The 26,408-nt window shown below is 36.3% G+C and overlaps 1 protein-coding gene across 1 annotated transcript in view; it reads right to left on the bottom strand.

Moving 5' to 3' along the window:
* Positions 1-26,408, bottom strand: part of LOC109077127 (gamma-aminobutyric acid (GABA) B receptor, 2) — a 198,575-nt gene that overhangs the window by 63,615 nt on the left and 108,552 nt on the right. The window contains exons 3-4 of the mRNA XM_042745768.1: positions 16,182-16,352; positions 478-579 (exon numbers count right to left, since the gene is read on the bottom strand). Coding sequence (XP_042601702.1) covers positions 478-579; positions 16,182-16,352 — 273 coding nt within the window. The remainder of the gene's footprint in view (positions 1-477; positions 580-16,181; positions 16,353-26,408) is intronic.

The raw sequence follows: 26,408 nt of genomic DNA, 5'->3' as shown, positions 1-26,408 counted from the left end.
AGTCCATGAGATATTTCTTTTAACCCACTGGTGTTTTTATTATTATTTTTAAGCACAAATGTAACAACGTTCAGTGAGATTTATGCTCAAAACTAGCAATTTTGTGTCCAGTTGTAATTCAACACACAAGGTTACATCTGGGAAATCCATTTCCTAATCCTAGTAAAATATTTAAAATACATTATAGTAATAGTTCACATCTATTAACATATTTACTGACATATTGCTCAAGACTTACTGATATAAAAAATATAATTAAACTTTATTTGGAGTACTACCTGTGCACAATGTACGTTTCTTAATATTAAGCCTATAAATGTGTTTTAATGTCACTATTGATTAGGATTGTATGATCTTTGAATAATATCGGTATTTAAATGCAAGATATTTAAAGTGTACTTAAAGTATAGTTTCACTTTAAGCTAGTGCACTGTACACTAGTTATATTTTGTTGGCAGGGCCTATGAGTTCCCTTACCTTTAGTTTTTTCACATTCACACAGGGATCATTAGAGAAACTCTCAGTGTCTGCAATCTGGATGTCTGCCTTCTCCAGCTCATTGGTCAAATCATTCCGCACCTGTCAGAAAGAGAGAGAGAGAATGAGCGAGAGAAGGAACTAGAAATGAAAGAGAACTGAATGAAAGCAGGGTTTGTGGATAGCGAACCACCCAGAAAAGTAGCCAATCAAAGGCAGCACTCCCTTGCTCTGATACATGTTTCAATTCACTCTAATCTCCTGCCGATCTGACGTTCTCCCTGCATCCCAATCAGCCTGGAGCATCCGTGGAACTCTTTCCTCCAGAGGTCCCACTGGGCTTTGGATAAAACACGACTCCAACCAGCTCTGCTCCCCACAGACTTCATCTATCCTTGTCAATGGATGCTTTTGAAAAATGGAACAGTTCCTTGCAAATAAAGTCTCAATACCTCCTGCCCTCCACAAAGATTTATGGAGTGAGAATCAAAGCATGTACTATATTGAGCTCCGGTGTATTGTGTAACACAAAGTGATCTTTTCATACTCTCAAATCTATCGCTCCAAAAATTCCAACCCATTTACAAGACATTTGGGTTAAACATATCACCCCAAAATTCAAAATATGTTGCAAAATCAAAATATGTTGTACTGATCACAAGTACAGTACAGTACATTGCAAAAGACTCTCATAGAAGCTTCATCTTTAAACTCGTTCTTCCAAATGCAATCATACACATTAAGATGGACATCTTTGTCTGTTCCGTCATGAGTTTTCTCAGCATCTCAAACCATAACTATTGTGTTTTAAAGAACATGGATATACACCCACGAATTGTACCCGATTCTGCCTAAAAAGGGTGGTACGGTTCATCTGAACTCTGGTACAATTCATAGTAAATCACAGAACTGAACTATTATTGATGATGTACTGGAAGAATTGGTCAAACTGTGTATTTATAATTTCTCACTCATTTTCCTGACAATGTGACTGATGCACTGCAAGCAGAGAGAATTGTATCTCATTTCTACTCGCCTTCAGCAGAAATTGACCCCTGTGTTCTTTTGAATCTTTACATTACATTTGTGACAAATAGATAGAAAAATTCATAATACAAAACACAAAAGTGGGAAGAGCACTAATCAAGCTAATACTTTATTATGTATTAATACTTTTATTCAGCAGTGATTGACAGAATTTTTCAAAAGTGACAGCAAAGACGTTTATAAAGTTTATTGATTTCAGATGGACTATGTATATATTCATTACATTTAATTCAAATTGAAAACAGTTATTTTAATTTGTCATAATATTTAGATATTTGGCAAATATACATATTTAGATATGTTTAAACATGCTTTATAAGATGGCTATCTCTATCAGCTGACCACTTGATCACCCGAGACGGATGTTAAAACCAGGATAAACAGGGCAATGTCAGATTGTGACAGAAACCTGAACTCATTCTGCCAGACATTACCTGAAAAGCCTGGCTGATCCACATTGTCTTGATTACTGATGTGGTGAGCATATTTGTAGCTTAATGCTGGCAGATCCTGGAAACCCCGTTTCACATGAGCAAGTGTGTGTGTGTGTGTGTGTGTGTGGCTGTACGTGTGGATCTCATGAGCATGTATACACAATACACAAGTGTATGCTTGTGTGTGAGCACAAGAGACCACCTGATGGGAAGGTTTAAGCAAGTGGAAAGAGAGACAGAAAGAGAAAGAGACACAGAGAGGGACGGATGGGTGCTGTGCAGTAAAGGAGCTCCAAAGGATTATGGGATTTGAGAGCTGTCCTAAAGCTGAGGAGAAATGAGCATGATGTGATGTGAAATGCATAATGCATTTATGCACTGACCTGTCAAATGAACCCAGAGAAAAAAGGTAAACAGGAAGCCGCATGAATCAGGCAGAGAGACACAAGAGCACAATACTGGGTGTCAAGAAGCTCTGCGGGCTAATTTACCATAAACCCGACATTATTCTCCATCTCACCCGGATACGCAAAGCCACCTAGGTATACTGGCAAAATGCCCACAATTGAATGTTTTAAAATGGAGACCATTGTCCAATTTTCAACACAACCTATTTATATATAGGTCTTTTTTATTTGAATAAAGAGGCCAAAGGGTTGTACATACAGAGGCACCCCAAAATGTTAGTGACCAAATACATTTTAGGAAAACTACACTGTAAAGACTAAAATTATATTTTGAAACACACACACACACACGCACACGCACATACACACACACACACAATTGTTCATATTAATATAATTTTTTTCAGTGATCTTATTGTTCTCTAAACAACACTATTAAATGAAATTGAAATGAAGCCAAAATAAAACAAAACTTTAAATTAAAAAGGATGTAAATTAAAAACAGAAAATTCTAAAATTAAATGAAAACAAAATTTAGAAGTGTTGTTTGGCAACTAATTGAAATAAAATAAATTCACGTTGAAGTACTAAAATTACTAAAAATAAAAAATGAAATCAAAATAAGGCTAAATAGAAATATAAAAAAACAAGAATGACCAAACTGACTAAAATAGCAAAAGCCCAACAGAATTACTAAAAAATAAATTAAAAATGAATATATATAAATATTTATTTATATATATATATATATATATATATATATATATCTATTTATTTATATATTATATATATATATATATATATATATAAATAAATATTTATATATATACATTTTTAAATATATATATATAAATTCGAAATATTAATAAATAGTAATAAATAGTATAATAGTGCATAAATAGTGCATACATACTAAATTAACACTTTTTTGTAAATTTAAATCATTGGCATTAGCTTTAGCTTTAACATTAGCTGAACTCCCCACTTTTCAAAAGTGATCCTTTTCTTTGCATCCCAGATATCCAGCAGTCATCATAACTCCGAGCAGTAATATGGTCTCTTTAGAGCTGCCAGGACTGTAGATGATTTATTAACAGGACTAGCGTGGGTCACAGCTTGTTGTGTCACTGCCTTATTTTTCCCTCTTTTTCTAAACCCACAGCAGTCCATCATCAGCAACATTTCGACGCTGCTCAGGTCCCTGTGGGGCTGAGTGGCATGAGTCTGTGATTGGCTGCGTTTGGAGATATATAGGAAGGTGTGTGAATGTCAGCCGGGATCTGCTCTCTGATGCTGATGGCACAATGATGTCTGACAGAGGACAGTGCCCTCATGATGTAACCCGCCACTGACAAATTTCATCTGTATATGGACACTGAGGATACGAGCTAATATTATTTCAACTCAGATTTGAAGTGCTGTTCAGAGATTCATTTTTAATTGTTGTTAAGGGTACATAGCAAATGCTTTGATTCTCATGCCATAAATCTTTGTGGAGGGCGGGAGGTATTGAGACTTTATTTGCAAGGAACTGTTCCATTTTTCAAAAGCATCCATAGATAAGGATGGATGGAGTAAAATTTATTATTTTTAATATCACACTTTCTCTCTCTCAGTATAAATGTTCATAAAATGATGCTCATACATTATATAAGATATCTATCATTATATTTTAAGACCAAAAAGTTTAAAAACTCTACAATTTAAAAGAGGATACACCATTATAGACAACATTACAGACTTACTGTAATCCTACCCACCTCACTATAATAAATATTTATAATTTTACCTTTGAGGACATTCCCAAGGGGAGCTTCTGGGGACAGTTTTGTCCCCAAAGTATAGCTAAGTAAACATGCATGCACCCTTGAAACAAGTAAAGACAAGAAAAAAAGCCCTTGATGCCTAAATACAGACATTCTGTGTGCACTATTCTTTGTCCATGTGTTATTTTTGTATTGAAATATTCCCAGCAGCCTCATGCACCTGTGTTCTGGGGGACAGATGTGAGAGAAAGACATATTCAGCCTGATGTAACTGTGGACAAGTCTATACTGGATTGTGCAGTAGCATCGGGATTCCCACGTCCTCCAGGAGCAGTGAACGCATCAGGATAGGTCAGACACAACACAGCCAAAGAGCGAGAGAAAGCCGTTGCGTTTAATGCACCACTGCAGCTGAGGGGACATATGCATCTATTTATAGCACCGGTTTTAATGAGCCTTTAAACTGAAACAGACGCGAACAGGCACAAAGCACAACAGAATGGCCAACGAACGCACGCACACGAGCTGATGCGCACAGATAGGACAGCCCATGAGGTCCCATCCGTAAAGGGAGGATTGGATGACTTGTGCTTGGATCATCTCCTTAGGGAATGCAATTAGCTTGGCTGAGCCAGCCGATTGTGCTTGTGTTGCTTGAATGTTTAATCAGTGATCAAACAAGCAGAAACTTCATTATACACACACACGCGCGCACACACACAGACATATACACCTGAATAGAGCACCATTACTGAAGCTGCTGGAGAGTGTCCAATGGGTCACTAATGGAGCACCTTGGTGTAAAAGAGGACAGAGCATGTAAGTAGAGAAACCATATGGTGACCTGCTTTAAACACTCACTTTCTCACTTCGTTTTCACACATTTAGAAAGAGAGAGGACGGTGAGAGAGATGAAGATCCTTTGGTCTATGACGCAAGTGAGACAGTCACACATACCAAAATATCTGTGTAAACATTTGCATTTAATTACTGCTGTACCCTGGATGGATGTGGAAAAAGGATTAGATGCTTTCAGAAATTCAGATAAAGGGATGAAATCCCACTTAACTTATATACATTAATGCAATTATAATATTATAGCTTATTTTTCTAAGTTGAAATGTGTAACACTAAATAAGCAACACTATAGAAATGTAGAAACTGTAGGCAATTTTCTGAAAGAGTATATAAATCAAAATTATGCATGTGTGAGTGTGTGTGGTATCTACAATTTTAAAAAAAATTCAGTTTTATGATAAGAAATATGCATTTCTTCTTAAAAAAAATATTTTCAAGCTAACAGGAAATGGTCCTAATGTTTTTTTTTTTTTTTTACAATGCAAATATTTATTTTTAATTAAATATTTAAACTAAGTAAATGGAAAAAAAAACATATTATAAATGCATTTATAAAATATTTTTTTTCATTATTTCATATTTTTTATATATAAGATAAAGACGCATTTAGCTGTTATTACTACTCCAGACAGATGGACGGACAGACAGACCAACATAAATATATAGATACATAGATCAGGGCTCTAGACTAACTTTTTGCACTGGTTGCACTGGTGCGCCGAAATTTTTTTCTTAGGTGCACCCAAATTTTTGACCGCATAGCATTTAACACCGCAGTTTTACAAGTTACACTTTTTTTTTTTAAATCTCTGTCCATATAGGCAATATTGACTTGTAAATGATTAACTAACAATCTGGTCAACATAAAGTTCTTTATTTGAAGCACAATTCTACAAGAAAGGTAACCTTACTGAAAAAGTGTTGGTGCTTAAAGTGCTTCACTGAGCTGAAATTTAAACTTAAAACATCTCAAGATAAATGAAATAAAAAGAAAATCTAAATTAAGTGTTTTAAGGACTTCAAACTGAACATCTCATGGCTTAATGACTTACGGACTATCCTCGATTGCAGTCACATGCCCCTCAGATTGCCAACTCCTATAGTTTGGCCTTCTTGATCTTCGGCCTTGTCTAAACCAGCTGGCCAGACTCTCTCTCATCAAAATCTTCCAGACTTGGTCCCTCTACACTTCTTATCAGATCATCACTGTGTCTGAATGAAGGGATGCTCTAGTATCTGATTTGAACAGCTAAACAGTCCCTAAACAGCTTATAATACTGTCTCAGCTATTAAAATAGCTCAGTTTTGTATGTAATAGCAAAGTGATTATATTTCATTTTTTTATTAAATTAATTTAGAAAAACGTTTGGAGCTATTTTTTTGTTTGTTAAATATAAATTTTAGTTTTTTTTTAAGTAATGACCAATAGGCCAGCGTTAGACAGTCAGCCTATGTTTGATCAATTTAGCCTTCTCAAATCATCACGACTCGCCTTAAATAAAATCTATAGATATAAAACAGTTCAAGCATATAACAATGTTTAAACGTTAAACCCAGATAAATGTGTGCTATATCCAATAGTTTGTGCGGAGACGCTTCAGGACATGGAGACGCCAGCATTGATCACTTGCATTTTTTATCAGTAGATACGTCGTCATTTTTGCACATGAAGGTAAGAGTAATACATCATTAGTAACTGCAAAGGGTCTTTTATTTGTGTGCACTCACAATATCAACAAAAGGTTGTGCTTTTATGAAATTAAGAAAACAAACACAATGCGCTTTCTGCGTCTCGTCTTTAACAGGAGTGCAAAAATTAACCGTAACTCAGTAAAAACATGCCTCACAGACATGAAAAAATATATCTATAGAAAGCTTTAAATGATTACTTAATGAAATAAAACAAATTGAAAACAAAAACTCTTTCATTATAATCATAATCCGTAAAGATGCAGTTCTCTCTAAAGGCGCGTCTAATGAGGAGATGGCGAGTCAGGATCAGCAACTTCATCCTTGCGACACAGACTCAGAAAACACTTGTTTATTAGTAAATAATTCAAATATCTCCTTAATATTTCCCCAGACACATTTATGGTAATTACTTTTGCCGGTGCTTTGCGGCAAGCTTGAGCCTATTGCGTGTTTTTGAACGGAGAACTGTTCAGCTGCGCTGCTGCTGGCGGGACAATAAACACCGTCGAGCCGCTCTTGACAGTCACGGTAACACGGTCTCGTGTTGTTTCCACCAATTTTTTTTTCATCACTAATTGATGGATGTCTAAAATATAAAACTAAGGAGAAGTCTAAAATAAGCGGGAGGCCCGGCCCGCGTCTGAACTATGATGTGAAAATTATCCCGAAGGCCGGCTCGAGGGGCGTAAAAAAGTCGGGGTCTGTCAGGCTCGGGCTGAAATGCAGAGCTCTAGTGTCTGTTGTTGAACCACAGGGAGACTTTCAGAGTCGTGGACACTTTTTCACACCGGTGCGACCTCTGATTTTTTTTAGTCACACCTATGAGAAATTAGGTCGCATGTGCGACCAAGTTGGTCAGACTCTAGAGCCCTGGAGATAGATAGATAGATAGATAGATAGATAGATAGATAGATAGATAGATAGATAGATAGATAGATAGATAGATAGATATGACTTTAATATTAACTTAAACAAATATAAACAGGACACACATTCAAATAACATTCAGTGCACCTCTATGTAGGACATTAAAAAGCTGTAAATCTATTTACTCATGATTTATTCTGATAAATAACTCAAACCCAACCTTATGTCAACGTACATAGAGTAACAGTGAGTATATAGATATGAGAGCTGGACTGCGAGAGCCTTGACACCTCACAGACACCAACTGTAGATGCACAGCAATTTATGTGTAGATACATACAAACACACAAACACACACAATCATACTCAAAGTGCGAGGCCTGACAAATGGGTTTAATTCCTCATCGGGGCCCAAGTCATCTTATCTTTTACCACATAAAAAGGGGATTGGGTCTTAATCTGTAAAACAGCATACTGGAGTGTGATTCATGCTGGAGTGTGAACAGCCCTTAATCCACTTATTGTTAGATGATAGGGACTCAGGCAAAACACCCGACAGCCTCCTGCAATGTGTCAGATATCAAGCAGCAGACAGGACAGGTGCTAAATTACTTCACTGGAACAAGCAGAATGAAGGCTGAGATAGAAATCCAGAGCATTCATGCACACACACACACATATATGAAAACCTCTTTGTTTATTTTAAATATTAAAGGAAAGGTTTCCATATATGCAATTAGACTGAGGCACTTTTGAGAAAAATATTATTAATTCGCAGTGAAACCAGCAACCACTAGCCAACCCAAGTCTCCAAAAAAAGGCCAGCAAGTGAGGTTCTAGATCCGCGCCTCCTAATTTGTGTGACACAACAGATGCACCTCCTCCTGAAATGTCAGATCACACAGCGCGGGCAGCTCTACTGCGGTACGGCACCGCTGAGGGTGAGAGAGAGCGCGACACCAGCATGCTAATCAGGCTTCCAGTGCCATCCTCAGGCAGGCTGATGACGGGATCAGGCTCTTCCTCTGTGTCTGTTCAGCAACTACATCCAGAGGCAAAGATAAAGGGATTTACACCTGCCGTAACTCTCACTGGAGCTCCTTACCTCCCAAAAGGCAAAAGCACAACTCTCTTCAGCCATTCAGATACAGAGTGTCTGTGCAAATGCTTGCTTGCTTATTTATTTATTTAATTATAATTTATTTTATTTTATTATTTTATTTACTTATACACTGAATCTTTAGACATACAGCACAACTTTACCAGCCATTTATTTCCAAAATAAAAATATTTACTTTTTAAATTAATCGTATGATCATTAAAATGTTCCATTACAAATTAGCAAATACAAATTAGCCATTATATTTCTTTTTTTTTTTTTTAAATAAAGATTATGACATTTCAACTAACTTTTCGTCTATCCTCAAACCAACACAGGCTCACTGAAAATATGTGCCTCTAAATAAATTTCTGCATAACTGAAAAAATCTACCTATACATATGAATCCCCGCAGTTTCCAGTTGAAATGAACACTAAAGGCAGTAAAACTCTGACAACTTTTATTCCTTTTCACACGAAATATGATTTGCAGGTCCACAGTTTCAATTAATAAAGCCTAATTTTCACATAATTACTTGAATATTGTGTTATGAATTCAAAACCATTTTAATAGGCTGTGAGATTTGAAAACTGATACTTTTGAATGTGTCGTCACATATATAGCTTCATATGCACGAGTTTTCAAATTCAGTAGGTTTGCTAGGTAGCTCACTTGATACAGCGTTGCACTTGAGTAATGAAGAGCTCTGGTACAAACCCCATGAAATTACGGTTCAACAAAACAGCTCAAATCCACATGAGGAAGTTAACATATATGCATTTGCATTTGTTAACACGATCAGGTAGGTTTAGGGATGGGTTGGGTGTGTAGGGGATATTTCAAACACAATTTTTTAAAGAGCATTTACTTTTAGTGACACTCCTTGGATATTTGAATTATGAACCACTGCAATAGGTAACTGAAGCAACGTAAAACAAACACAGCAATACATGCCTATATCAACATAACAAAAACCTGCCAGGGTCACCTAATGAACCTGCAATTTAGCACCACTCACTGGAAGTTTCACTTTGAAACTGCTGCGAAACATACGGTAAGGAACGTAAATAATGGTGTTGCAGAAATGTATTTAGAGGCACTTATTTCAACCCTGGGTTGCCTCAAACTAACATGCTTCATATAGATTTAAATATATATTAACGTTTTGAAAAACATAAATATGTATCTTTTAAACTTCACCCCAATGTGCTGACAAAAGGAAGAGATTAATAATAACAAATTCTCTTAGAAGGTAGCACAGAAACAGTAATTGTTTTAAGAATGCGTGGGAAAGCTGGCTTCCCCTAACATTAAATAAAAATGTGACAATGCAATTTATGTACAGCATGTATAAATACATATTGCCTGTCACTCTTAGTGTATTTCAGTATTTTAGTAAATAAAAGTGTAAATAATATCACACAGAACCATAATGCTGTTCAGGATCTGATTTAATCTCAGCAAATTTCCAAGGGGGCTGCAGGATGACTTTAAAGGAATAGTTCACCCAAAAATTTAAATTACCCCATGATTTACTCACTCTCAAGCCATCTTAGTGTATATGACTTTCTTCTTTTAGACGAATACAATTATCCTTGCTCTTCCAAGCCTTATAATGAAAGTGAATGGTGGTTGAGAATTTTTAGCAAAATAAAAATAGCATCCATCCATCATAAAATTACTCCACATGGCTCCAGGGGTTAATAAAGGCCTTCTGTAGTGAACTGATGTGTTTGTGTAAGAAAAATATCCATATTTTAAAACTTTATAAACCGTAATCTCTAGCTTCCACTAACTGACATACATGCTTTCACAATAGAGTGGTGTTTTAGTGGATGACGTAGACGTAATCTACACAAATGCATTGCTTCGCTTCAGAAGGCCTTTATAACCCCCTGGAGCCGTGTGGAGTAATTTTTTGATGGATGGATGCACTTTTTGGGTTCACTGCCATTATAAATTTTATAAGATTCATGACATTTTTTAATAGAACTCTGATTGTATTTGTCTGAAAGAAGAAAGTCATATACACCTAGGATGGCTTGAGGGTGAGTAAATCATGGGGTAATTTGAATTTTTGGGTGAACTATCGCTTTAAAATTAAAAATATATTCATTACAATAATCTAACTCAATTTAAAATGTTAAAAACACAAACTATTAATAATTTTTTAAATAATTAATAACTAAAAATCAACAATTTTTTTATTGAAGAACATACAGAATTCAGTCAGTAATTTTTATTAGGTATGTAGGCCTAAATATTTAAAAAATAAGTAAAAATCAAAGTCAGCCTTCATCTTGAACATCCTCTTTCCATAATCCACCTGCTATTTTCCATTTCACAACCACAGCATGTCAGCTTTGACATACAAACTGATTGTTTTTTTTTTTTTTTTTTTTAAGATAAGTATGTTTTTTGTAAGATAGCATCACAGCAAGATTAGCTTATCTAATATCTTGGTGTGAACTGACAACAAAATTCAATTAATCTTTTGACCTAGTAAGAACAATTAATTTCAGCTTGAAACATAGCCCACTGTAGCCCACTTTCTATCAGAAACAAAACTGCAGTGTCAGTGTTATAGATCTCAAAGCAGCAGGATTTGCTAGCACTAGCAGTCCCACTGATCCATGGCTAGGTGGATCTGTAATGATGATCCAGGTTTTAGATCTATCACCTGAGGAATACTTTGAACTCTGACAGCAAACGGTTACTATGGAGCACTTGTGTGAGAAAGAGACGCTAATATCTCTCTACCCCCGGAGGCTTTCAACTACGTGTCCCACTGGAGGAAGGAATTTCCACAAGCTTACAATCAACACAAACACACACGACACAATTCCTGATCGTGTTATATATAAATGTCTCATCCAATCAATTCAATCTATCTTTATCTCAGTCACTAAAATGAGATCGAAAAGGAATTCCACAGGGGAATCTTACTGTGTCTATTCATATGAAATACAAACAGAAGGAAAATGATACACCCACACTCAAACAGAAAACAATTTCTGAGAAGTACTCTTCCAAAAAGTGGAAAACAGGTGAAGCTGGTTATGTTTTATTTTGTACTGTTCTCTGAGGACCACTTATAAAGTTATCAAGATTTTTACATAAAAAAACCATCATAATTAAGAAGTAATATCATATTTTCTATTTCCTATTTTCCGTTCAATCAGATTTCAATTCAAACACTATTTTTCCACAACTTAGCACTGTACAGCATTTGGTTGTCTTTGGAGCCATTTTTATAATTTGGTTTCTGTGTAGACCTGCGCATTCCCCTCTCTCGTAAACACTATCCCTGCATCTCAATGTTCATACTATCCATCCTAAATAGTACGTGAGATTAGAATAAGTGTGTCCCAAAGCATAGTATGTTGAAAAGAGTATGCCAAATGTCCCCGGATGGTCTACTATAGCCACGTTTCCACCGCTGGAACTTTACCCAGGAACTAGGGACTTTGGGCTGGTACTTGGTGTGTTTCCACCGCAGGAACCAGGAACTAAATAAAGTTCAGGGTAAAAAAATGCCCCTTAGAAAGTCCCTGCTGGCAAGGTAGTACTTTTTCAAAGTTCCGGAACTTTTGGGGGCGGGACTTGGGCGCTAAGCATGCTGATTGTTTGAGTTCACGCAGCATTGTGATTTCAACCACCATTTATTCAGATCATTTTCAAAATATAACTGTTATCGTGTCATGAAATGTAATTTTAAAAGTATTTCAGGCAAGAATGTAGTTGTTTAAAACTCAAATCTGCGGTTTATTTATAAAGACAGTGCCTATTTAAAAATGGTTTTCGCCGATTTCGGAGACTGTCAGCTCCATGCGATCAGCGGGAGCTCAGTGCTTATGTATCCGCCTAGAGCAATCTCAACTCGACTAGTCCTTCTGAAATGTGCCGCTGGCTCTGATGCCGCTGGTCTCCTTAGTGGTTAAACATAAAACATAATTCGTTTTGGGTAAATCTAACAGGTAATCTTCGGCCTGTATTCAATTTATCTATATGTTATAATGAAAATAAAAAGGAGCAATTGATATAATATGTCGTTTCATTGTAATGGATGTATATATACACATTTCCCTGAACTAAGTAGATTTCTGCTGCTATTATTATTTTTAAATGAAAAAACGAAAGGAGGCAGTGGTATTTTATATCCTATTTCATTTTATTGTAAATATACAGTGAGGAAAATTGCAGCAGCCAAGGCGAGCTGACTGATGTTATCAAGTACGCTGCTGTTTGCAGAATTACCGGATTTGCGTCGTCCCGGTCATCACACTCCCGAGTCGAATGCGCAAAGTCTGAACTACCGAGGATGCAAGTCCAAAATTTGCGTACTTTGTATTGAGAAACGCGCACAGACCTATGTCACCAGACTATTTGCCTAATCTTCCCGGTACTTTAGATCGCGGTGGAAACACAGAAACAGGTCTGGGGCGAAAATAGTTCCTGGGGAAAAAAGTTCCTGGTACAATCGTTCCGGGTAATTTCGGTGGAAACGCGGCATATTTCTGGTCGATTTATGAAGTGTGGATCCATGCACACTCTAATGGCTAAAATTGCCCACAATCCATTGCACTTTGGCGAAGGATTTGGTCCAGAACTACAAACACAAATAAAATGCATTAGAAAAACTACAAAAATGGCAGATGCGCGCGATTTACGTTTAGGTAAATAGGTTTACAAAAAGTGGTTTGAGTTACTATCAACATTTAACCTGTTAAAAAAATATTTAGTGTTATCCGTGTTATATTTCATCTGTAACAGCAATGTGAAATTTTATAAACATCCATTTGGTCGTTAACTTTTAAATGCATCATGCAGAAAATATGAGCAGAGTTGTCTGCATGAAAGACCCGCGACTGGCAGATCAACGAGCTACTTCTTTTCTCTCCAGTATGGTAGGAAGTTAAATTAAATAAAATGTGGAAAGATGTTAACTGTGACTAGATGATTGACAGGCCAGTTTACAGTGACTGGGTGTGTGTAACAGGTGCGACAGAGCGGTCCTTTAAAGACGTAATTGTGTGATGTACATCCCAAAGCTTGCCTACTCTTCTACTACACACTCAAAAGTGTGTACTTTTTCTTCACCAAAAGAGTACACACTTTAAGGGCGTAGAATAAGTAGGCACACTGAGACGCAGCCTTTGTATGAATTGGTGAGTGTGTGTTGGGGCGCTAAGCAGGCAGTGATGTGGATCTTCTTCTGCGGAGGCGGTGCTTATCTACACTGTTACATCATATAGCAGAACATTCCAAAAGCTTGAGTTATTGCAGACTGCCTTCAATATAAGCTGGTTTTGGCTAACGACAAAGTTTTGAGTTCTGAAACTTAAAGGATGTTTTTATAGTACAATGACCTCTTAAGCCAGGCTCACACTACAGGATTTTTAGCCCGATTTAGCCCTGATTGATTGGTCCCGATGTTCAGCGCGGATTACCTGATAATGTGAGCCGTAGGGCTGTAGTACTCGAGACATCAAGACATTTTTCTATCGACTCTGACTTGTCTCGGACTTGGTCATTGGACTCGCCAAATGTTCTCGTTTGTCTCGACCGAGTCCAGCAATATGCTTTTTTTCGCCTTCAAAACAAAACCACATTTGCATATGGCACCTGAAAACGTGTGGAAAATGCTAGGTGTATTGGTTTTTTTCTTCTTTTTTAAAGAGCACTCTGTAGACTGCGCTCTATGCTTGCGCTCCAGTGGCGTTTACCGTTGCTAAGCAACCATGACCTGTCTCCATGAAGACGCAGAAGTTTCAGCAAAGGATAAATGGATTTCCAGCACTAAAAATCCCTTGCAGTAGCTCTACTAATAAATTCTTGTCACATGACTAGCGGTGCACTTGCTGTGTTCTGAAAAGTTTAGATGTTTCTCATTTAATTTTCTATCTGTTAGATTGTGTTTTATTAACATCTACACCTACATAGCCTTAAACTTATCCTTTACAATAATGAAATACTAATTAATGTTGTACAGTGTGACAAATTAGGCTGTATTTATGTGCGCATGCCCAGTAGCGCCAAACATATCCCTTCTAGCTTTAACTGCGCGCATGTGTCATATCCCAAGCTTTGCGTTAGTGTGATGATGTGCCAAGGCATCAGTCATTTTAATTGTTGACCACAGACATGATGTCAGCAAACAGCAGCATTATAAAGTAAATTAAATGTAAAGTATATAAAAATAATTTTATCCTACAGCTCCAAACTCAGTCCAAGAGGGCCAGTGCAGAGTTTAGCTCCAACCCTAATTAAACACACTTGAACCAGCTAATCAAACTCTTACTAGACACACTAGAAACATCCAGATAGTGTTAAGGCCAGTTGGAGCTGAACTCTGCAGGGCATTGGCCTTCCAGGATGTAGTTTGGAGAGCCCTGTCCTACAGAGTTGTTACTTTGCACATGCTTTTTGATCATCACAAATAATAATGTAAAATTATTTTCTTAGAATAGGAGATATGCTGTCTCTCGCATCACATACATTATCAGTAGTTAAGTATGTGGTCTTGAAGACGATCCTTTTTTTTCTCTCATTTGGACGCGGTCTTGACTTGGACTCGAAACTTTTGGACATGGACTTGACTTGGACCCAAACCTCTTTGGACTTGGTCTTGACTCGGTCTCAACTAGTCCTGGTCTTGGACTCGACAAAGCTGGACTTGACTACAGTTCTAGTGAGCCGTTCACAAATTGAATCTTTCACCTCCCGATCTGCTCGCATACAAATCGGGGCCACACCAATCAAATCAAACATGTTTGATATTTAGGATTTAAATCGGGATGATGACAGTTATATGATCACGTCAGTACTTTCACAATAAACAATGCGCGACCAAAAAACAGGTGCTATGGCTCTGTTTGGTAGTGGAAACAGAGGAAACTGCTTCTTGACGTTTTGTAGTAACACGACAAGGAAAAAAAAGAAGCGCTGGAGTGAACTTACTGGGTGAGTCCAGAAAGCTGCTAGCATGCTAGCTAACAAATGTAAACATCACTGAAATATATCAATGATAATCTGCTCCATGAGATCAAGTGAAGCACTCCTTCTGGCATAATAATCTTAATAATATCTTGTAGTGTGTGATGCACTACGATTTTCAAATCTTGTAGTGTGTGCATGTTTACGATTTGAAGGAAGATAATCTGCAAAGATGCTCTTTATGTGTGCTGCAACCAGATTTCATAATGGATTAGGTTTCTCAGTTCATGACCCCTTTAAAGGAATATTCCAGGTTCAATAGAAGTAAAGCTTTATGAACAGTATTTGTGCTATATAATGGTGCTTGATTATTTGAATGTTTACGGATTGGCCCCATTCATTCCCATTGAGCTATATTCACTAAATTAAATTTTTTGTTTAGTCACTCCAAAAGTTTCAATATTCCTTCAAATAAATAAGGACCGAAAACATATCTACTCTCTAAAACATTATCTTAACATTAGTTTAAGGACTGAATAACAATATCATGATTCGAAATACATTCAGAAACAGGGCAAGTTATTTTTCTCAACATACCTCAGAAAAGCGCTGGACATCCTGGGTCAGAGTTCCCACTCTGCTCCAGTTGTAATAGTTGAGAAACTTCACCACAGCAGGGTTCACAGCATTGTCTGATGGGACGGTCCTGAAGAAATTTGGATACTTTTTCCTGTCTGCCAGGACAGGAGTTGTGGCCGCAAAAGAAAGCTGTAAAAGAAGAAAGTACAATTAGCAAAAGTCCTTTTAAGATAAATCAATTCAGTGGCCATTTTGGTTAGACCAAAATCTCTTAAATAAATAAAATAACCATAGACTAAGGTGTGCAACATTGCAGGATGCTATAAAGTCATATTAAAATCATGTCTTATTAAGTTTAATACAGCACTATGGTGTAATTGGACTGAGATTGCAGTCATCTTCAACTTGCTATTTGAGCAGCATGCTGGATCGAAGGCAAGTGGCTGCTAATAGCCAGTATGCCAGGATTTCAGGAGTCTAAAGCTATTCAACATACTAACACATCTCTATAAAAAGACAGCTCTCACACCTTTGGTGAGTGCCTATGTTGACTGGAGCCATGAACGTTCCACTGATGGTCAACCTCAGCATATTAGCCGGAATATGTATGTGTGTATTAAGATGCATTATGGAACATTATAATGTGTATTTGTTCTCCATAGTGGTCAACAATAAGAATTTGGGCCAGTAAAAATATGATATTAAATATTATTAAATAATAATGCTGTGCATTTTATTTGTATTTTTAGAAACATATTTGCAATATTTTAGCAGTATTAATAAGAACCATTTTTATTGAACATCTAAAACATTGTACTGTACCAATTTTGCCCAAAACTTTTACCTTGGTGATGTGCAAAACAACGTTTAAAACATCACAGAAAACCAAATGTTTATGTTTGCAAGCATAAAATCATCTACATGATCAGCAAATCACTGGACCGTAGGAACTGAAGGAACTGAATGCTTAATTGTTGAGTCCTGCTTCATCTAGTTCTCCTCTGCCTAAAGAAAAATAAATGTTATTAAGATTTTTTAAAAATGCTTCTATGTACTGTTCAAATATTGCATGCTAAGCATGTTTATATCTTTTCAGGCTTTGAAAAATGGACCGTTTAAAAGAGGTTTCACACTTTTGAAGACTTTTTTGCTCAAAACATGCCCTCTTTAATGTTGTCAAACACCAAGCAGAGCATTTTAAGCCTCAGCTGGAGCGAAAAACAAGCCTGGAACATCATGGTATGATTTTTATGCCAGTGCTCCCGTCAGTAGATTAACAAATGTTCCTCCGGTTATAATACATCCTGAGGGTTGTTAGTCTCTCAGAGATAAACATATGGAAATGCTTTGAGTTCAAATAGCAAAAGCCATCTTATACTTGTTAAAGGAGCACACTCTTTGCTTACAGTCATAAAATGTCTGTCGGCTACGTGGCTGCACATTCAATTCGATGAAATTTTTATTGCAAGGCAAAAAAATCTCAACTGAATAGTGAATGGAAATGTAATCTTTCAAAAGCTGGATGTTGATGTTTTTGTGAAAATTTATATGGATGGCTTGTTGAACTTGCAGGTGATTTAAGCAGCAATTTACATATAGTACTAACAGAGTAAACTGCATCTCCAGAGTACAAGGAAGAGCCTCAATATAAAAATGTGACAAGTTCTATTCAGCTCTGGTCTACATCAGGGTTTTTCCTGGAAATGAACTCGGAATAGGACGTTCCTTTGCTCGGGATTGGATCAACTAAATTACTTTTCCTGTGAATAGAAATGTTGGTGAAAAGGAACTGACTTTTGCTCTGGAGTGTGCAGTGGCCGTGACCCCTGACCTCTCTTCTCGTCTCATTTGTGGCCCCTCTGGTGAATGAAGTGGTGACGTAATCATAAACAGTGCTAAGGGAAACATGGTCTGAATACAGCTTGTTAGGTCGACTTTCTGATACAAGGAGGAGATTCAGGCACCATCCCAAAACCTAGTCAAGTCAAATTTATTTGTATATTTGCACATTGTACACATTGTTTCAAAGCAGCTTTACAGAAAATCATGATGTTAGAGTTTATAATATCTTAATTCTGTATCTTCATGCTTTCTAGTTGCATTAGCAGATTAGAGCTGGGTGAAAATCAAGCAGTTGAGAAATGGTACACAGAATATATCACCCTTGGTGATTATATAGTATGCACGTATGCACATATAGTTGGATATACTTCTATCATATAGTTGGACATAGCCCTATGTGACGTCTGTTTTTATATTGTTTATCAACAGTATACATTTTCATATTGTTTGGATTAACTAGCCGAGTAGACGGATATGATTGTTTATTCATAACCATGCTGAAAATAAGTAAATATTGTTGGCTGATGCTAACTGTCTAGCTAACAAGCTTGCTGGTGCTAATTTGAGGTAATTTTTAGATATAAAGTCCAAATATTTTTATTTAACCACCTAGATAGATTACATTTAGGGGAAAAAGAAAGGATGTGATGTTTAGAACATGGTAACGGGGCAGCTGTGGCCTAATGGTTAGAGAATTGGACTTGTAACCAGAAGGTCGCAGGTTCGAGTCTCGGTGCTGGTAGGAGTTGTAGGTGGGAGGGAGTGAATGAACAGCGCTCTCTTCCACCCTCAATACCCACGGCTGAAGTGCCCTTGAGCAAGGCACTGAACCCCCTGTTGCTCCCCGGGCGCTGGATATAGCTGCCCACTGCTCCGGGTGTGTGTGTTCACGGTGTGTTCACTTCTCACTGCTGTGTGTGTGCACTTGGATGGGTTAAATGCAGAGCACCAATTTCGAGTATGGGTTACCATACTTGACAAATGTCACGATTTTCACTAACTACAGTAATTATCAAAGTGGGAAGCGATGCCCTCTGGGAGCATTTGGCCATGGGTGTTTTTACACCACAGACAAGGTTTGAGAAGAAAAAATCATTATGAAAATATAATTATATTTTCCTTAAAATGTTCTTCCTAACTTCAGGCCTTATTCGCATGTCATATATAACTGTTATGTTCTACAAAACAACAAACTTTAAAACACTTTTTTCTTCCTGGTGAAAATCATCTCTCAGGTACATCACAGTGTAAGTTTCACATAACTGCATCACTCTAGTCAACGTAGTCCATATCAACAACAAAAATATATCTTGACTCTATATAGTGGTTATTTGGTAAAATCCCAGGTATTTTGAGCAGTAGGATTATAAAAAATATGTGCTAATATAAAATTTTATTAAGTAGCCTATATAAAATTGCAAAATAAATCTATCTATCAGTACTTTTTTACTTAAGTACATAAAAAATCAAGTACTTTTGTAAAATTGAAAAAGGAGTACTTTTACTTTTACTGGAGTAATATTTTATTATATGTATCTGTACTTTTACTCAAGTACTTGATTTGTGTCCACCACTGGTCACAGACATTTGAGATTTGCTATATAGTATATATCGCTTCATGTAAATTGGATATAATACATATGAGCTGCCTTAATGTCTTCTCTCTATATACTGTAGGCAGCCAGATCTGTGTAGATTACTTACAAATTGTATTCCAAATGATATGACAAAAATTGTAGTTAGTTAATAACGTAATCCATTACATTATACATTTTAAGTAATATAATCTGACAAATTTTAGATTACTTTTGACCTAACTTGTTTATCATATTGATTTAAATAGGATAATGTTCTACCATATTGATATAAAAACACAAAGAGCAAGAAAATATATTCCATTTGTTCCAAATCCAGAGGTCAAATGATGTGTGGCCTCTCAATTTTGTGTGTTATTATATCCACCTGACTTGTGACTGGTCTTTGTTTGAATGTTCAAGAACTGGAAAAATATGAATATCGTATGGAAGAATACTTTATTGTCATTTGTCCAACAGTCCAAACGAAAATCACCTTCAGTCTCTCACTCCAAAAAAGTGCACATTCAAAAAATGTGAATGTTTCTGAATGTATATATGGTAGGCTATTTTAGAAAGAAACATTTAAAAGATAAAAAAGAGGAATTAAGGAGAATCAATAAATTATGAATAATTTATTGCTATTGTGTAAATAATATGTAATCACGTAATCAATAAAAAAGCAATTGTAGTCTGATTTCGAATATTTTAAAATGTAACTTAATCTAATAACAAATGCTTAATTTTTGGAATCTGATTATGTAATCCAGATTACATGTAATCAGTTACTGCAGGCAAAACCCTAATCATCATGGACCCTCATAAGTAACAATTTTGCCTCGATCTTTTGTTTGCAATTGCTTAATGTCACAAATAAACACTTGCCGATGCTTAAAGGAATAGTCCACCCCAAAAATCCTGAAAATTCAGTCATCATTTATTCCCACTCATACCAAACCTTTATGACTTTGTTTCTTCTGTGAAACATAAAGGAAGATATTTTGATATTTAAATAATAATGTGTTTGTACAAAGGGATTAATCCAGGCATTCATTTCACATTGAAGTGAACATCATTTGACACATTTTCACAATTTACCGTGGTTGAACCCCCTTATGGATACAAGCGAGTTAAATTTGTCATGCAGAGAAGAAAAATGGCCCTTAATTCTTTCCCTGATCTCACAATGGCGCGCTGGTGTGTACACTCCCTGACAGCCAGAGAACTCGCGAATAACAACAGTCTAACATTTCGATGAATTCCATTAAACCCTGTTAGAAACATTAAGACCTGTGAATATTTAGACAAGGGAACAGACAGATTTGGTTAGGATTTATTTACACTGTTATATGATATGGGAAATGTGTGCACTATAGCTATAGCTGACAGCAGACATCACAGCTGACATAATCACACCACCTGCTCTGCGTTTCAAGAGGAAGGAGGGTGAGCAGAACATCTATTTTTTCTTCTAACATGGGCATAAGCAAATGAAAGGGGATTGCGAGGGATTGAAGTAATCTAATATAATGATTTTGTGTCCTCTAGGAGAGTTATTGATATTAATCCACGTAGGGTTAATTGCAGTGCTGAATAGATAAGACATTATGATTCCTGATAATGACACAGATTAGTAGTCTGTGATTCTCTTTGAAGGCAAGTGTGCATTAACTCACAGATAGACACTATCTAGATTGGTCTGGTTTTGGCCTTTTCAGACCTGCCTCAAAAAAGTCATTTCCTCACTGACAGTCATGAAAGAAGAAGCCAATCTCAGAACAGTGATGTCGTGCCTGTTGAACATGTCAAAGCTAGAACATTCAATTAAAACGACTTGAGATGTTGACCTTAAAATTAACATTTTATCATCATTAATCTTCACTCTCACTCTCACTCTCATCTTCCTTTTTTCTTTTATGATATACTACATTGTGCCACTTTTGACACAGAAATGAATGTCAAAAAGTCAATCAATTTAACATTAGGAATCCCACTTTTGCTCAAAAGTCTAAAGAAAAAAAACAATCCTTTTATTCGTCCTTTTATTGAGAAAAAGTGGCATTGAAGGCATTTGTAATGTTAGAAAAATTTCAAATAGATTCTTTTTTTTTACTTTGTTCCTCAAGGAATTCTGAAAAAAATATTAAGGATTCCACTAGTGTTAGTTTTGTCAGCTATTTTTATTTTAAGTCTTAGTCCCGTGTTAAATGTTCTTGCTAGTTTTAATCATATTTAGTCAACCTTGTCCTGTTTAGTTTTAGTCAAGTTTTAGTTGGCTAAGTGTCTCAACATTTTAGTCTAGTTTCAGTCAAAGAAAATCTAACGTATTTTAGTCTAGTTATAGTCAATGAGAACTTGACATTTTAGCAATAAGATTATTATTAATTAACCATACAGCAGTATTAATTTTGGCACCCATTTTTTATTCAGTCTTAGTCCTACTCAAATGAACATTTTAGTTATCATATTTAGTCAACCTTGTCCTGTTTATGTTTCGTTAAGAATAAGTCAATGAAAATGAGCATTTTAGTAACATTTAAGTCAAATCTTAGTCACATTTTCGTCATTCTGTATAATGGTTGAACTGATAAAATTTATTTTTGCTCAAATTTATAATCCTAATGATTGTTGTCATTTGAGAAATTTACTTTGGCATTTTAGGTATTGCACTATCACCAGTAAGCACATTGTTTATACAAACAATATAGTTGAGATCTCATGACAGAACACAGATTAGATCGCTAAACTCCAGCTTGTTTGTCTGCGTTTTCAGATCATCGGAAACTTCCGCAATGAGGAGCAAACGCGTGCGCATGGTTGCCAGATTGCTTAAAATTAGCAAAACACCAGGAAGAAAATGTATCCTTGTGACAGCGAAGCTCTAATTCGGGGATTTTAACTTTTGATATCTGGCAACTGCACTCATGAAAGCTCATGTAGTAGAGGAGTGTAGAGCAGTCCACAAAAGACTTTTGAGCTCAAAAATATTACAAAATCATACCAACCACTTGTGACTGGTAATTTATGTATTTTAAATAAGTGTTGTGTTTTAAATCTTTGATAAATTGTAAAATCATATTTTTTGACTACAATGAGAAAAATCCCCTCTAAATGCATTTCTTTATAGGCCTACTGTATAATCCAAAGTGAATGAACTATGAATTTGAATGTGCTCGTTTTAAAACAAAAAAATCAACCCTAACAAATGAGAGATCAAAGACTTCAATATCTAACAAACCTAATTTGTTCTTGAGCAGAATATTAGCAGATATACACCCTTTATCAGAGTGTAATCCTGCTTTCACATCAACGGCCAACTCTAGAATAAGAGTCATGCCACGTCACCCGGTCACTCATCTCAGCTCAGTGAAGTGCTTGTTGTTCAAAATGCACAGATTAGTGCTGCCAATTAAGGATTTTATCATGCTAGTGCCACTAAATCCAAATGCACCTACGGGACTCACTGAGCATTAAGAGGTCTCTTGGAGGTTGCTCTAATCTTTGTTTAGTGAAGACTAGCCTACATGCTGAATGCTCCATCCTCACAAGGGAAAAGTCAGAGCATAATTCACTCAAATACAGCCACGAGGACTAAAGAAACCAGAGAAGGGAGAGGCTGCCATTGTATTTTGTTTTAAAATCTTCATATTCAAAAGAAGCTGATGGATCAGAAAATATTGCCACCAAATTATCTAGTTTCTGCACCTACAAGCCAAATTTTGACCTCTTGGCAAAAGAATGACTGTTTCTTGACAGGTTTTCTTAAAACCTACCCCCCTCAACTATTAGCCAGACAAAAAAGACAGTCCCACACTGGTTAAACTAATTCTATTTTGTTTTGCTATCAGTGTTCTGAAAGCTTCCCAGTGACTGTTTCTCAATATTCGAATTGATGCTTCCTTGTTTCTCGCTTCTTTGTCCTTCAGCCCATGACCCCAGAAATCAATTGGAGTCCAGCATCATGAGAGATTTATCAATTCTCTAAATTCTGCGGAGATGTGAAGCCTGAGAAGAAAGCAAGTTTGCAGAGGAGTTTTATAGAACATTTTAAAGTGAATATCTAGTGATCTTTCATTCTGTACATTATGTTCTGATGACTAAGTGTTGTCTTTTTAATTCTCTTTTTAAACAAAGGATTTTTAGATTCATAATATCAGCCATTTATTAGCTTAGCTTATTAGTATTTGTCAAAAACCAATATCAGTGCATCCTTAAAAAAGAAAAAGGCACAATACTTTCTGTATGAGCAACTTCACTCGATTAAAGCTGCAATGTAATGAAAGCATCTAGTACAGATATTTACTTCTGTGATGTACAGTGAAATAGATTATTGAAAAAAATACATGGCAGGGACTTGGTTCTATCCATGGGCTGTTGATCGGATAGAGGCAGATCTAAATACTGAGGTCGATTGTAAGAAAAGACCAGGGTGACTTGGAAAATGACGGGAAGAGTCCAGAATACATTACCAGAGAGAAGTATGCCATTTGACTAGAAAGTCAACATTTTGATTAAAAATTATGAGCTGAAAAAAAAGAGGATAAATCAATCATAATAAGATCCATAAATTGCACTCAACAAATTTCCAATTCATGCCGACTTTATAACTTAATGTTTCAGGATATCAGTGCATCTCTAATATCACAAATACATCTTGTTTCAGTCTTTCCCTCCTTGCACTTCATCCCTGCACACTTCCCCAGCTCCTTAAGATGGAACAGCTAAGACACAGGGACAAGAACAAGGATGCACAATTAAGAAATGAGAATCACCTAGTGGCACCTTTCAGGAGACTCAGCCCACACATGGTGTACTTACAGCCGTCTCTGCAATTTAAAACAGGAAAGAATTTCAACATTCAAAAAACCTTTAGCTTTAAATAGACTGAACTGCACCTTTCTCTCTGAATTCTAGCCAGCTGATTTGTGAACTCTGTGTAATGACATCTAATGCATTAGATTCCCTTCACTTCCTGTAGAGCACATGATCAGTGTGAGCACTCGCTTTCCCCACCATGAGAGAATAAGAAAGGAAGTTATCACACAAAATTAGCCTCTCTCACTCCCACACAGATCCTTTAGCAGCAGGAGGCCCAGCATCTCCAGGTGGTATCCAACCCAGAGCATCTTATTTAAATGCAAGGTCTCTTTACAGTAAAAAGTAAATGTGCATAATTCACTCTTATATCGACATTCTCACCAAATGCATTTATGCATATCTAGAGCAAAATAAACATATGCTATTCCAACAGGATCCACATTTTTATAGCATGACAACATACTTCTTCTATAGTGATACATGCCTTTCATGCTCACAAACACACGTATCCAGTGTCTAAGGCAGGTAACATCCTGTTGGTCTCCTAATACTGCTCTCTCCTCTCCTCCCACATCGTCCCTTCATCCTGTTGCTTGTGCCGCCACAGAGTTTTAATTGCCACCCCCTGCCAGAGGTAAAGCCATGCAGACAACCCGCGTCTTCTTTCCATCAATCTCCCAGTGCCAGTGTTAATTAAAACTGCACAGAAGAGCCACTGCCTGTCACAACCCTTAGCTCCACAGCCCTGGGACTGCAAGGTCACAGTGCTTACCTAATAAGTCCAATAAAAGGGACCAGGGATTCATACTCTAGAAAAATACCAGATGACTTTGATACTCTAGAGGTGAACAGGACAAATGGAGTTTGAGAGGGACGATATGTACGTGGCAGCTGTTTGCGGTGGAATTGGACCTCAATTGAACAGGCAAAATCTCCAAACAGTAAATGAATGTTTTATTTCTGTGCATGTTAATACTATTTACCTTACACTATCATCAAGCACCAAAATAATAATAAATCAACCAATACTATGAAAAAAAAAAACGAAAAAAAAAAAAAAATACGAATGAACCTATCAATTTAAGCATTTAATCTTAATAAGTCTATTAAACTGATTTTTAATATTTAAATTGTTTTTAAAAATATTTAAAGATGTAATCTTTCTAAAGAAATATATGAATTAACATTTTTCAATTACATTATTTTTATTTAAATACACTGCCATTCAAACGTTTGGAGTGGGTACGATTTTTTAAAATGTTTTGTGTGTGTGTGTGTGTGTGTGTGTTCACCAACATTGCATTTATTTATCAAAAATATTTAAAAAATAATAATAATTATATTGCAAAATAATACTGAGAAATTATTACTTAACAGTTTAATAACTGTAAAGATAATAAAGGAAATTTTTTGTAACATTATAAATGTCTTAATTGTCACTTTTGGTCAAATAAACGTGTACTGATCCCAAACTTGTAAAAAGCAATGTATTAAATATTGACATTGCTTTAAAAATAACAACTACATTGACACGGTAACAAATAAATAATTAAACATTTCATGCAGCTTTATCTGTTAACTGTTCTAATCTATTTTTCTCTCTTGTTAATTATTATCTCACCTGAGTTTTCCTGAGGGGGCACTGTACTTATGGTGCGAATGAGTGTGTGAGACATAACAGAGACGAAAAAAACCCCATCAAAAAACGAATGATGGGGCAGAGAATAAAGCATTTTGCATTCTGAGAGCGCAGCCTAACTGAGTGAGGTCTAGTGTAGCCGACTCTCTTGACACTCCGGCTGCCTGAGTCAATAGACAGCATTTCATTCTCATTAAGGTTTTCTAGCCAATTCCAGAGACTGTGGCCTTGCAGAATGAAATATTGACAACACTGCACAACATTGTTCACAGGAACGCTGCCATCGACTTGCAATGAGCTTAGCTTCGTTGCTCTTTGTAAGCTGACTGGAAATGGAAAAGATTAACGAAATGCAGCTGTGTTTGTCCACCT

The sequence above is a fragment of the Cyprinus carpio genome, chromosome B19 (assembly GCF_018340385.1).
Source record: "Cyprinus carpio isolate SPL01 chromosome B19, ASM1834038v1, whole genome shotgun sequence".
Lineage (NCBI taxonomy): Eukaryota > Metazoa > Chordata > Actinopteri > Cypriniformes > Cyprinidae > Cyprinus > Cyprinus carpio.
This window is presented reverse-complemented; position numbering and strand designations above follow the sequence as displayed.